The sequence below is a fragment of the Vombatus ursinus genome, unplaced genomic scaffold (assembly GCF_900497805.2).
Source record: "Vombatus ursinus unplaced genomic scaffold, bare-nosed wombat genome assembly UNPS02005286.1, whole genome shotgun sequence".
Lineage (NCBI taxonomy): Eukaryota > Metazoa > Chordata > Mammalia > Diprotodontia > Vombatidae > Vombatus > Vombatus ursinus.
In genome coordinates this window covers 595,975-609,957 of record NW_020945064.1, presented here as the reverse complement: position 1 = coordinate 609,957, position 13,983 = coordinate 595,975, and the positions used below count along the sequence as shown (strand labels likewise).

General features: G+C 48.8%; 1 protein-coding gene across 3 annotated transcripts; it reads right to left on the bottom strand.

Annotated features, from left to right (window-relative positions):
• Nucleotides 1–1,223: 1,223 nt before the first annotated feature.
• Nucleotides 1,224–13,303, bottom strand: DHODH (dihydroorotate dehydrogenase (quinone)). 3 transcript variants are annotated; one of them, XM_027847664.1, is made up of 10 exons: nt 13,221–13,269; nt 12,339–12,506; nt 11,710–11,922; nt 9,157–9,356; nt 8,881–8,963; nt 5,708–5,895; nt 3,895–4,008; nt 3,055–3,208; nt 2,774–2,933; nt 1,224–1,533 (listed from the first exon to the last, which is right to left on the bottom strand). In XM_027847664.1, exons 3-10 carry the CDS (start codon nt 11,899–11,901, stop codon nt 1,479–1,481), a joined length of 1,146 nt encoding a protein of 381 aa, XP_027703465.1. In that variant the 5' UTR covers nt 11,902–11,922; nt 12,339–12,506; nt 13,221–13,269; the 3' UTR covers nt 1,224–1,478. The 3 variants fall into 3 exon arrangements, with proteins under 3 accessions (XP_027703465.1, XP_027703464.1, XP_027703467.1); XM_027847663.1 differs by lacking the exon at nt 12,339–12,506 and having other exon boundaries at nt 13,221–13,303; XM_027847666.1 differs by lacking the exons at nt 12,339–12,506; nt 13,221–13,269 and adding an exon at nt 12,022–12,092.
• Between the last annotated feature and the right edge of the window lie 680 nt (nt 13,304–13,983).

Sequence of the window (13,983 nt, the reverse complement as noted above, 5' to 3'; positions counted from 1 at the left end):
CGATGTTGCAAACATCCTTCACCCTCAGATCAAAGGCACACCCACAGAGCCCCAGGACCTTGCGGAGCCACACCAAGCTGTCTGGGACCCTCCCTCCCTCCAGGAGCCAGTGCCAGTGGGAACGTCGCTCACTGCCAGAGAGCCCACACACCTCCGCTTTACTCATTCTACCTTAGCACCTCATCATCCTGGGTCCAGACCACCCTGGGCCTCACTGCAGAACCTCCATCAGCCCACACCTGTTACTCGCCAGTGCTCATCATGAGGGAAGTTCCTATGTCCAATTCTCCCTCATCCCCACTTCTCACTTGGCCATTCTTTCCTTTTTGAGGGGAAGGAGATGCAGGAGCACATGAGGGCAACTCACTTGTTATCCCCACTCCATCATGGCTGTCCTTGTGTACTGTTCCATTTCACTTTTTAAATTCTAAACTCAACAAATGCCTAATCAAACAAGCACATCCGTACGCACTGGAAAGGAAACTGAAAATCTCCCTGACGTCCAACGGGTTTTCTGTTTAAGTAAAATAAATTCAGCGCCTCTAACTATCAGAGCCATCGGGCCTGTCTGCGTGCCTTCTGGCCTTCCTTCTCTTCTCCTCTCATCTTTGTGGGGCCAGGAAACCCTGCCCCCACCCCCGCCTTCTCCCCTTCCCGCTTTCCCCAGGGTAGCTGTGTGGTACAACAGAGTGCTGTTTGTGGAGTTAGGATGACCCGAGTTCAAATGCTGCTTCAGACATCTGTGCTGCCTCTCAGTTAACCTCAGCCTCAGTTTTCTCATGTGTAAGATGGAGATAATAACAGCACCTGCCTCTTGTTGTGAGGATTGAATGGGGGGATCACGTGTAAATTGCTTTGTAAACCGTAAAGCACCACATAAATGCCATGAAGACTGTTGTTGCTACTATTGAGACTGAGAAGTAAAAACAAAAACCTTGTCATATATATGCAATCGAGATGCATGTGCAGTCCACCGCCTCTCTATCAGGAGTAGGTGCTTGCTCAGCCATCCTTCGATGCCCACAGCCATGTGCTAATCCAGAAGAGCTGGGGTTGTCTCCTCCCCCAGTCTTGCCTCTCTCCTTCTGGAGGAGAAAAGTTTCTGCAAGAACCTCAGTCGTGGAGGAGTCGTTCTCCTGGTCACCAGAAGCGCGTGATCCAGGTCGCTACGCTCTGAGGGGAATGGGTAGAATAAGACGCCCGAGAGAAAGAGGCCAGAGTTCTAAATATCAACTTGACATGACTTTACTTCACAATAGTTTTCTTATGTACCATGAACTTGAAAAGAATCATGATTGAGGTGTGCAGTCAGAGCAGGCCACAAAGGAGTCCCCTGAGGCCTTGAGGCCCATGTCATTGTCCTTTACAGTCCTGCCATGTCAGTGAGTCTGGTCTCCTGGGATACAGGGATCAGCTTCCAGGTGGATTCCTTCCATCCACCAAGGTCACGACTTCACATTCCACACAGAACAATTTGCTCACCTCCGATGATCTGCTCCAATTGCATCTGTGAGCTGGCTGAAACCCTGCTCTCTGGAACAAAAGAAACAGAGGCTCCTATAAAGACATCACAAACTAGGAGCCCAACTTTCCAGGAGAAGCTGCGGCCTACCTGCATATCAGAGAATCACAAAACCCCCGACACCATCTCACAAAACCAGTGCTGGGCCAACCTTACTGACCGGGGGATATTCTTTCTCCCAGAGTAACCTGTTCTACTCCCGGAGGCCTCCAATTGTGAGCTTGCTTTTTTCGTTCTATCAAACCTAGATCTATGTTTCTCTTCTAAAAGAACAGGATGACGTGTGGAAGTTGCCTATCCCAGGCTCTACCTCACAGCAGCCCGTCCCCCCAGAGATGACATGTTTCTATCTATCCCAGTCTCTACCCCACTGACAACATCCTCTTTAAAACTAAAAAGTGGATAGGCTCCATACCTTCGGGTACTGGCCATCTCATTAATAAAATCAGTCCTCATGTGGGAAGACATCAGGAATCCCCCTGATGTTCTTAGAAAGTACAGATAATGAAATTAAATACATACCACACTAATAACATCTACATTAAGGACGTATTTGTCCCAGGCAGGAGATACAAGGCACTGTGCCTACTCAAAGGTTGCATCCACCATTCAATTAATTAAGAAGCATCTGTGAAGTGGTTCGTATGTGCCAGGCACTGTGCTAAAACCTGGGAACCCAAAGAGAAGTAAGAACAGTCCCCCCCAGGGCTCCGAGGAGCCTCCATTCTAGGAGGGGAGATGACATGTAGAGAATGAGGTATACACAAGATCCATGCAGAGCAGAGGAAAGGCAACCTTCAAGAGAAAGGCTACCTTCAAGAGAAAGGCTCTAGACCATGAGCGGGGGATCCGTGGCCTTGAGGCCACGTGTGGTCTTCTAGGTTCTTGGGGGCGGCCTTCTGACGGACTCCAAATTTTACAGAACAAATCCTTTTATGAAGGGGATTTGTTCTGTGAAGTTCGTATTCAGTCAAAGGGCTGCCCTTGAGGACCTAGAGGGCCACCTGTGGCCTTGAGGCTAAAGGTTCCCCACCCCTGGCCCAGACGCCGGGGGACTACGAGAGGCTTCCTGCGGAAGATGGAGCGTGGAACAAGAACCCTCCAGGCCTGGAGGCCAGCCCATGCAAAGGCAGAAGGGTAGGAGGAGGAGAACCCCTGCCGCCCAGGACAGTGGGAAGAGCCTGGGTGGCCAAGCACAGATAGGCCACATCAGCACTGACCAATTACAAGGCCCTGCTTCAGACCACTCACTTCAGAAGGGCCTCCAGCTCACGCTTGATTTTCCCGACCACGGGGGGTCCCCTGTAGGTGAACGCCGTATACACCTGCACCAAGGAGGCCCCAGCGCGGATCTTCTCCAGCGCATCCTGCCCACTGCAGATCCCACCGACTCCAATTATGGGAATTTTGCCTGATGAGTAAATGAATGAAAATGGGCACCCATGCGCACACATCTTCTGCCCCACCCCGCCCAACCAACAGCCGTAGAGCCATGCCTCAGAACGGTCCCTCTGGGCCCAGGAAGGCCTTACCTTCGGTGAGCAAGTACATCTCACTCACAGTCTGGGTCGCTAGGTCCCGGAGAGGCTTCCCACTCAGACCTCCCACTTCAGACCGAAGTGCACACTGAAGGCTGGCAGGACGACTGACTGTTGTGTTGGCGACTATCAACCCATCAATGCCCAGCTGCAGTGCAGGAACAGAGAAACACATGAGCCACATGTGGGGGACAGAGAGGGTCCTTATTCTTGGGCCTACAGGCCCCCCAACATGCCTAGTGTGGTATTCCAGAAAGGAAGACAGCTCAGCCTACTAACCAGGCACACCTGACCAGGTGGCGCAGTGGAAAAGCCTAGAGTCAGGAAGACCCGAGTTCAAACCCTAGCTGTGTGACCCTGGGCAACTCACTTCACTGCAGTCTGCCTCCACTGCCTCATCTGTAAAACAGTGATAACAACAGCACCTACCTTCCAGAGGTGTTGGGAGGCTCAGATGAGATTACTGAAGTAAGATGCTTTTATGTAAATCATTATAATATTATCATTATATTAAATTATTACTATATTACAATTTTAATCCTTGAATAAGCAGAGAATATGAGTCTCAACCCAGGGCTGACTGAGAAAGGCTGGACTTCCAGCTGAAGAATGAAGGGGGTGTAAGGTTTGAGGAGAAAAGAGAGAAGAAGGCCAAGTGGGTAAGCAAAGACCGGCTTTCTCAGGTACAAGGACAATATCCTGACTCACCCAGAACAACCAATAGCACACTAGCCCCCAGTCTTGGGGCAGCAGATTAAAGGGTCTATTCTAAACAAGAGCAGAGTTGGGCAGAACACGAGTAAGCAGACTGCTGGCCGTGTCCAGGATTCTCACCTCCTTGATCACACTGGCTATCTCCCTCTTCTCCTGGGCCGTCAGATCCGGGGCAATTTTCACCAACACTGCCGGCTTGTGTCCACCCTGCAAGGCGTCCCTCTCCTTCAGCACCTGGAAACAAGGCATCATTAGAGTTTGGAACTTCTTGGGATGAATAAAATTTCCAATGAAATTATAAACTATCACAATTCTTCAGTGTTTCTTTGTGACAAGGGAGGATTTGCTGATGGGAACAGATCAGGAAATGACTGTGATGTTTTAATAAGGCATAAATGGAAGTTACTAACTGGGCAGAATAAAAAGTAAATAAAAAACTAAGTCACAAACTTAAAGGGACAATTCTGCATTTTCAGAATAGACAAGCATCTAGAGACATTGCAAAGGTGAGACTGACAGGCCTTGGCAACAGCTTGGATATGGGGGTGAAAGACAGTATGCAGTCCAGGGCAATTCCTAGGTTGTGAGCCAGACGGCCTAGGAGGATGGTGTTACCCTCTATAGGAACAGGGAAAAGGGGAAAAGGGATGAAGAATTAGGAGGAATGATATAGGAGATATGATGATCACTATGAATTTGATTCAATCTTTCCAAGTTACAAAGAGTGAAGCAGCTGAAATCACAAAGGCCACAATCTGTAATAATTACAGACAATTCTCACTTTATATAAGTGGACCATTCTGCAGACCTCTACAAAAAGTGATTTTTATTTAAGGAGAATCTGCCCATGGATGTGGAGGAGGGACAAAAGAAGGGAGGGAGACAGGATGGGGGCCACCCACCCATGGAGGGAGGGAAGGAGCTGGCACACGGTTCAAGTTCACACGGCGGCCAGGGACAAAGAAGAGAGAGCAGAAGGAGGTACGCACAGGCGCCAGGGATAGACACATAGTACCTGAGCACAGACAGACAAGACACACAGAACCAGGTGTGCAGGCAGAGGGCTGGAGCAGGGCAAAGGAGTCAAGCACCCAATCTGGTTTCCCCTGCAGATTCCTCAGTCCAGCGGTATTAGGACTGGAAACATTCACCACCAGGTAATCCGCCAAAGGCCCCATGACTCGGACTCCTTCTGCGTAATCAGCTGCAGCATCCGAAGAGCTTTTATTCTTTCCCAAGTTTATTGCTAGCGGCATCCCCACACATCCATTCTTCGGCTTTCACTTGAGAGGGTTTTGGTTTTTTTTTTAGGGTTTTTTGTTGTTGTTGTTGTTGTTTTTCGGGGGGGGGGGGGGGAGGGTGGTGAGAGGCCACAGAGCACCAAGCCAAGGAGAAAGAGCAGAGCGAGAACACAGTACTGTATAGTAAAATTAACATAGACGTTTGTGGGTTTTTTTGGAATGTAGATTTCTTTCAGAATTCTTTACCTAAAGTCAAATTTATGTAATGTAAATTTACTTAGTGAGAACTGTCTATATTTAGAAAACTTTCTGAAAAAAAGTTAGATGATTCTAGTGGTTCAAGTACAAAATGATTAGAAATTATGATTCCTAGCCCCAGATGACAGGCATATCAAAGCTCTATGTACATATTTTGTTTGTTTGCTTTCTGTTTCTTATAAGGGAAGGCTATCTGAGAGGGCAGAGGGACAGGGCTAAGACAGAAAATCTGAGTAATGTAAAAATAAAAAATAGCAATTAAAAATCTATTTTTAAAAACTCTATATAAAGCTTTAGAGTGTTTTGGTTTTTCCTTTCTTTCTTTCTTTTTTTTTTCCCAACAAAAAGCATTATCAAAAAACCTTCTAAACCAATTTGAATTCAAAGGTTTTTAAGATTGATCTTTAAAGATCCGGATTTTGCAGATGGCGGACCTTGATCAGCAGCTGGCGCAATTCTTCTTTCCCCTGCAGATTCCTCAGTCCAGCGGTATTAGGACTGGAAACATTCACCACCAGGTAATCCGCCAAAGGCCCCATGACTCGGACTCCTTCTGCGTAATCAGCTGCAGCATCCGAAGAGCTCTTATTCTTTCCCAAGTTTATTCCTAGCGGCATCCCATCTGCAAGAGATGCTCAAACCCCTGAGACCTGGGGAACCTGCTACCATTCAGGTAACCAAGCTTCCTTCAGCTCTGAAGGACATGCCAAGGTCTGCAAAGGTCTTCTATCAAATGGCTGGGAATCAGCCTAGGACGCCAGCAGAATTAGTGACGTCTCTTTACTAACAGGATGCATCCAGACTTACTAAGAACTTTCTCAAATCCAAAGTGAAGAATTTCCTATTTGGGGAATCTGTGTGAAAGTAAAAAATGAATTAAAAGGAAATGGAGGACTCTGAATTTTTGGGTTTCAGGAGTCGCTGGGGATGACCCTGGGTGGGGCAGGGAGAGGCTTCTCACTTGGCTCGGGGGGGGGGGGGGGCCTGAGCCATCCTGTGATTCTCTAGGATGTTCCACAAGCCCAGAATGTGCTCCTTTCTCTGTTTTGCCTCTAAGAATCCTTCAAACTTCAATCTGTGTCACCTCCTGCAGGAAGCTGCCCCTGATCTCCTCAGCTGTCAGGACTTTCTCCCTCCTCACATTTTCTTTTACTGACCCGCATAAATGCCCAAGTCCCAATTGCCCCCTTCTCCCCACAAAATATAACCTCCTGGAATAAAGGAGTGTTTTTAGTTCTTTTTGCATCTGTAGGAAGGACCTTCCACAATTTTTTTTTGTCCAGACCTGTGGTTTCATTGACACAGGGAACTTCTAGTGAGTAACTCCCTCCACCAATGCTATTGGCAACTGCAGCCAGGTGGCACAATAGACAGAGTCTGGGCTGAGAGTCAAGAAGACCTGAGTTCAAATCCAGCTGAGACACTTACTAGACGCATGACCCCGGGCAAGTCCCTTAACCTGTCTGCTTGAGATTCCTCAACTGTAAGATGAGGATAATAACCTCCCTCCCAGGGTTGTTGTGAGGATCAAGTGAGCTAATATTTGTAAAATGCCTGGCACATATTTGTTGCTTAATAAATGCCCATTTGTTTCTTCCCTTTCTCATAATCTGGGATACCAAGAGCTTCAGTTACAAGTTTAACTTGTCCAGGGTCACAAAGCCAGTATGTATCAAAGGCGGGATTAGAACCCAGGTCTTCTCAACTTCAATTCTGGCTCTCTGGGCATTATATCACACTGCCTCTCACGTGACAGGCATTTAATAAATACCTTAGAATGCTTGCCAACCACTTAGATTAAGTTGGATTGGAAAGTACCATCACTGCCCTGGAGCTGACTGTAATGTTCACTAGCACCCACCTGGCCCTGCTGACCTGGGCTGATTCAAGCAGAACCTGAGCGGTTTCTCTTTCCCTGGGGGTCTGATATCTTTCTCCAAACCCACGCTCCTAGGCACACTGATTGTGAAAAATGCAAGTTTTCCCCTAACTTCCAGCGTCCCTTTCAACAGCCACCATGGTCCCTGGCCTGGTGCAGACACCTTCTGATGACTTTAGAGAGAGAATGTCCTTTCATTTCAAATGCCTAACTATGATGGGATCAGAGCAGCTCCCAGCATGACCAGCCAGAGAAAGGTGGGAGGGAGAAAAGAGCCTGCAAAGTGTCCCAAGCCTTGCTAAGACCTTTCGAGGGTCCCCAGAGAAGCAGCTTTTTGTTATCGGTGTCAGAACCACCAGAGCAGAGTTTTCTTTACAAAACAATTTTATAAATATATCTGGGGACACAGTGGGTGGCATTTAAAAACGGCATCCCCCTACTGATTTATTTCAAAAGATACAACAATGTAACCAAAAGAACACTGGGGTAGGAGTCAGAAACCTTGAAGTTTTAGTCCTGGCTCTGACACCTAAAAGCTATATGACTGCAAGCAGGTTCTTTTACCTCTATGAGCCTCAGTTTTCCCATCTATAAAATGAGGGTGGTATTACCTGGCCGGCCTGCCTCACAGAAAGGGTTTCTGTGAGGATTAAGTAAGATAATGAATGTGAAAGTGTTTTGGAAACCATAAAGAAATACACAAATTCATTGGGTTGGGGGGGGGGGTGTGGACCTGTGATTTCATCGTTTTGGGGAACTCCTGGTGAGGAAATTCTCTCCACAAATACAAATTGTAACTCACAGTCTGAAGAGTTGCCTAGGGCCCTGAAAAGTTCAGTGACTTGTCCAAGATCTCACAGCTAGTCTGTGCCCAGGGCATCCTAACACCAAGGTCACAGATGATCAATCCCTGCAATGAACCACGTGCTCTGTATCATTTGCCTGCCCTCTCTGCCCCCACAAAACCCTGTGGGAGGAGTGTCCCGAGGGCCACAGAAGGCATCATGGCCCCGGATGCATCCCAACAGACGGGCCAAGGGAGAGCACCCAAGAAGGGTTAGTCGTCCCTGCCACAGGACCCCTTCACTGTGAGCTCTCGGAGGGCAGGCCCGTGTTTTTGCCCTTCTTTGTGTCCTCAGCACTGACACTTGGCAGGTGCTTAATCAATGTTTATTGACTGACTGATAACCCTTAAAATGGTCACCAAAGAAGCCATACAATTATGGGTCACAATCTCAAGGACAAGAAAAGGAGGGAGCCTCGTTTTAAAAGAAGATCTGAGCCAGGCACTAGATAGCTCAGGTTTGAATGGCTCTGCCCCGTGCCAGACTGGCTAAGACCCTGGGCAGGCAACTTAAACTTTCATTCAGTTTCCCCACCTATAAAGTAAGAGAAATCACATGATTTAATTAAATTAAAAAAAAAAAGAGCGTACAAGAGATAAAACAACAAACTGTACAAGCCGGTCCTTTCTAGGACCATGGCAGCCTAGCTCCAGAGCCGGAAGAACCTCAAAGCCCACCTACTCTTCCCCCCTCATTTTTCAGATGAGGAAACTGAGGCCCAGGGAGAGGAAGTGCCTTGTCTGATGTCACAAAGAATTTAACCAAGGAGAATTCACCCAAGATACTGAGTCACTGAGAAATTCTGTTCCACATTGACGGCAAGTTTTCCCTAGCCAAGGAATTAATCAATGAGCCAAGTCTGGGTCCGAGGATTCCATTTTACCTTGGCTGAGCTTAGCCTGCTTCTGCTCCCGCGCCCGTAACCTGCGTTCCACCACTAACAGTCCGTGACTGTTGAAGCCGTATCTGTGGAACACAAGAGAACGTGGCTCACTTGAAGGGCTCTGCTCCCCCACCCAGAAAGTGCTCGAGCACTCGCAGCATTCTGAGGGATGGGCCAACATCCATTCTGGGAGAGGGGAAGGAAACAAAAGCTAATTTCCCCATCTTTAGGGCTTGACTAAGAAATAGTCTTCACAAACCAGATCTGTTCACCTACCTGTTAATAACAGCCTGATCTTCTGGGAGTCGGAAGACTCTGGGTTTAGGGTTTCCTTCCTGCGGTTTTGGGGTAACACTTCCTACCTCAACAAAACCAAAGCCCATCTTATAGAGTCCATCCACAGCTTCCCCATTCTTGTCAAAGCCTGCAGCCATTCCCAGGGGGTTTCGGAATTTATGGCCCAGGACCCGTACTTCCTAGAGGGACGAAGAGATCAAGTTCACACTGATTACATACAAGATTACATTACAGCTCCATCATTTCACCAACACCATGCATTAACTAAGCTGGCAGGCCAAGGATACTCGCCTAGATGACAGCTCCTATGGCCTCCAGAAAGAGTCTCAGACAGAACATCTCATTTTAATGAGCTAACACGGTTTCCCCTCAGTCCAAGGAACAGATCCTTTCTCTGAACAACAAATGACTTCCAGACCCTGCTTCTTTCCTTTCAGAACAGTCTCTCTGTCCCCACCCCTAATTGTCCCCTGTATTTCAATCCTTCCACTCAGACAGCATCGTTTGAGCCAGGAAAGTCCCACCAACTGCACAGGACAGAGGTCCTGCTTTCACACTAGAACAGGGATTCTTAACCCGGGGTTCTCAGACAGAAAAAAAAAAATGAGCGTTTTCACCCGCCTCAAACTGAAATCCAGTGTCTCTCTCAATGATGAATTTTTGCAGCTGGCATTCATATAGTCTAAGGTGCGCAAGGCTCTTTACCTATGTTATCCCATTGGATCCTCACAATAACCCAGGGAGGTGGGTGCTGCTCCCATCCCCATTTTAAAAATAAGCAAACTGAGGCAGACAGAGCTTAAGTGACTTGCCAGGGGTCACATGGCTAATAAGTGTCTGAGGCCAGATCTGAACTCGGGTCCTCCTGACTCCATGCCCAGCACTCTATCCACTGCACCACCAGTCCACAAACTTCACTAGAATGCCAAAGGGGTCCAAGTCACAAAAAAGGTCAAGGACTCCTAAAGTAAGGAATGTTCATCTGAATACCAAGACAGAAGAGGAAAGAGATATGAGGCAGTATAAATCAAGGTGCATTTTTAACCATTAGCTACACACACACACACACACACACACACACACACACACACACGTACGTATAGATGTAATGCATAAATATATGATTCACAGCTGCATGTATGTGTACATGTGTGCATGTGTGTGTTTGCCTGTATACATACACACACATACACCCTCCCCTTCCATCGAGTTCTAACCTATAAAATTGATTAGGGAGGGCGTGACACACGACAGTCTGCCACCTCTTTAGCCACATTCCATAAGGGACTAAGTAAGGGCCAGGGGAATCCTAAGCTCTAGGGTAGGAGAGAAAGGAAAGGGAGAAATGGAGAAACAAGGAGGTGAGTGAGAAAGTTGAAGAGGAGAAGAATTAGGAGAAAGAAGCCTGAGGAAAAAAGGCAGAGAGGAAAATGAAGGAAGAAAGGAGGACCACCAGTGACCCGCTGCTGGCAGACCTCTGTCCGGGGTCCTGACACAATGCACAAGCTCTCCTTCAGGCAGAGGGGGCCGTGCTACAGGTTGGAGGGGGTAACAAAAAGGAAACCCACACAACGGAAGGGTTGGGGACCTCCCGGCGGACTAGGCAACAATTCCAGCAAACCGTGTTTCTTGTAAATAAAAACATTAACCTGGAAGAACTGCCTGTTGCCTCTGTTTGGATCCCCAGGGCTTAGCACAGTGCCTGGCACAAAATAATAAATGATTAATGAACTGAATTAAACTGCATTTGTAGGCCTACTCATTCTACAAGTCATCTTGTCCACGTTCTTCTACTGTGACCCCAGCATTCCCCTTGAGCTCACTGGGCAACCTGGGTCCTCAAGGACTCACCTGAGGGACAAGGCATCTTGACCACACCCTGGAACCTGGCTTGGTTACCAAGCTACGTTTAGTATAATTCTATCAAGGGTCCTGTCAGGGGAAAATCAGCCTATCTGAACACCAAACGAATTTGTTCTGGGACCTACAGTGCGGACTTCTGACAGACACGGAAGGATGATGTTAGGAGGAAGTTACATATGTGTATGTGTATACATGCATGCACATGTGTACTTATCCATGCATGGGTACGATGCATCTGTGTTGTATGTGGATGTATGTATTTAGGTCAGTTAGTTCTGCTGCAAGCACCTCTTCAGCTCTATTCATTCTTAAAACACAGAAGGAACCCCTGCATTTGACAAATGGAACAAATGGGAGCCAAGGAAGTTTCATCACTTTGGCCAGTCCAAGGACTCCTGAATTTCTTTCTTTTTTTTTTGGTTTTTTTTTTTTTTAGGCAATTGGGGTTAAGTGACTTGCCCAGGGTCACACAGCTAGTGTTTGGTCTGAGGCTGGATTTGAACTCAGGTCCTCCTGACTTCAGGGCTGGTGTTCTATCCACTGCGCCTCCTAGCTGCCCCGACTTCTGAATTTCTAATCATGACCGTGGCTTCCCCCAGGGCCGGCCCTAGTCGGATATCGTGGGGGCCTGAGCTTCCCCTCGCCCCCTCAAGCCCACAGAGGATGTACCAGCATGCTGGAATCTGGGAGGGCTGAGCGTGGGAGCAGTCCCATGGACAGGCAGCGAATGGTGAGCTTGTGAGCCAGCTCTGGGTCCACCAGCCGCTGCAGCATGGGCATCAGGTAGTGGGCATAGAAGTGCTCGTCCCCCACCGCCGTCAGGTAGGAGGTGAAGATCAGTCCTCCACCTCCAAGGATCATCGCCGCCTCCTGGACCCGCTTCTGCAAAAACAACTGGTCAGGGATCCACCCAAAGGCCGCCTTCAGCAGCCTCTTCCACCCAACCGCCAAACATTCCATAAGTTCTGATCTTTTGTGTACCTCATAAACTCTTTGGGGAGGCTGGCGAAGTCTAAGGACCACTTCTCAGAATAAGGCTTTGTTGCCTCCATCCATAATTGAAAGAAATGCTACATTTCAGTTAGGTGTTAGTGAAATTGTACTTTCTCCTCCCCATTCAAGTTCGAGGATCCCTGAAATCTATCCACAGACGCCATGTTAGGAACCTCCAAGATATACTGACTACAAAATAAGGAGACGGTTTTCCTTTCTCTGGCTCCGTTACTCCCATGACCTGGGACACCGTCCACAAGAGCATCTCCCTTACCCATGCACATCACAACCTGGTAACCCCTAACCTGGTAAATGGCTTCAGAGGATTGCTGGGAACAAAGCCGGTGGGTCTCTCCAAACCTGGCTGGAGGTGGGAGAGCAGATCACCAGGCATGCACTCAGAGCCTGCCTCCCTTGCCTTTGACTAGCTCCGCCTAGGAGAGCTCAGGGTCACCTCCACACTCCAGAGGAAGCTGGAAAGGGAATAAGCACTCATGTCCAGGGCTAAGCACTTTAAAAAAACTATCTCATCTGATCTTCACAACCGCCCTGAGAGGGAGGGGCTGCTATTATTCCCATTTTGCATTTATGGAAATTGAGGCAAACAGGTAAAATGACTTGTCCAGGGTCACACAGTTACTACAACCTGGATTTGAACTCAACCACAGGGAGGCGCTCTATCTATTCTGGCATGGGGAAACTCATAATCAGTGGAAGGTAAGCCCTTTGAGGGCTACCCCCACCCCCAGCAGAGTTTGGCATAAGATGTTGGGTTGGTTTTTCTGGCCCTGACCCCTTTTCGGGTTTTCTTGGCAGAGATAGTGAAATGGCTTTCCATTTCCTTCTTCTCCAGCTCACTTTACATATGAGGAAACTGAGGCAAACAGGGCTAAGTGACTTGCCCAGGGTCACACTGCTAGTGAGTGTCTGAGGCCAGATTTGAACTCGGGTCCTCTGGCCTCCCCCAGGCCCAGTGCTTCTCGGTGGTCGCCGTTCCCCAAACCCACGTGGCAACCAGGGATCGGCCAGTGAACCCTGACCTTCAGGCGCCCATCCCCCACCATAGAGCACGCGCGGGCAGGCGGGGCAGGCGGGGCGGGCGGGGGCACGCACACCTCGGCCTGGGGGTCGCGGCCCGGCAAGGGCGCCCCCTGTGGCGGGGATGGTGGTGGAGGAAGAATCCTTACCCTCAGCAGCCGTCCCGCCATCCTGTCGGAGTCACCGCAGAAACCCCGCCCCCGGCTCCGCGATCATTGGCGGAGGCGGTGCGGCCTCCCTCCAATCAGAAGGAGCGGCGCAAAGGCAAAACTTCCCCTGGAGGGCGGGACGCCGGAAGGCCTAACCTGGGCCTGGTTAACCCCTACTCCCTTTTTACGGAGGTCGGAAGAGTTTCCGTGACCTGCCCCAGGCCAGAAGGTCGGAAGTGGAGCGGAAGCCTCGGTCCGGGGTGGGGGAGGGGCCGGGGAAGGGCTCGCCCGGACCTAGAAAAGCCCCTCCCTCTTCGCCCGAGGGGAAGGGCGAGAGTGAGGGCGTGGTCCTTCAGCTTCTTCCTCGTGCTGCCCTCTGCTGCCGAGGAGGACCAAACTTTACAGTTCAGCGTTAGGAGTAGTTTATAAGCACCTGGAGGGCAGGCTCCAATTTCGGTTTTGCTTTTTATCTGCCCCTGCATTTCCCTTTCAGTGCCCGGCGTGTGAAAAAAGGGCCCAGTACATTCGCTTCTTGAATTGAATGGCGTTCAGCTAGGCTTCTCCCTTTATTTTACAGGGGAGGAAACAAGTGCTGAAAGGGTTAAATTGTTTCCCTCAAATTATGCTTCCCTCCCCTAAAGCTGTCCTAGAGTAAGAGTGTGTAAAGTAACCTTTGTAGAGCAGGTTACTTAAACCTGAGATTCTGGGCTAGTTACTAGATTTGCCTCAGTTTCCTCTTCTATAAAATGACAGTAATAATAGC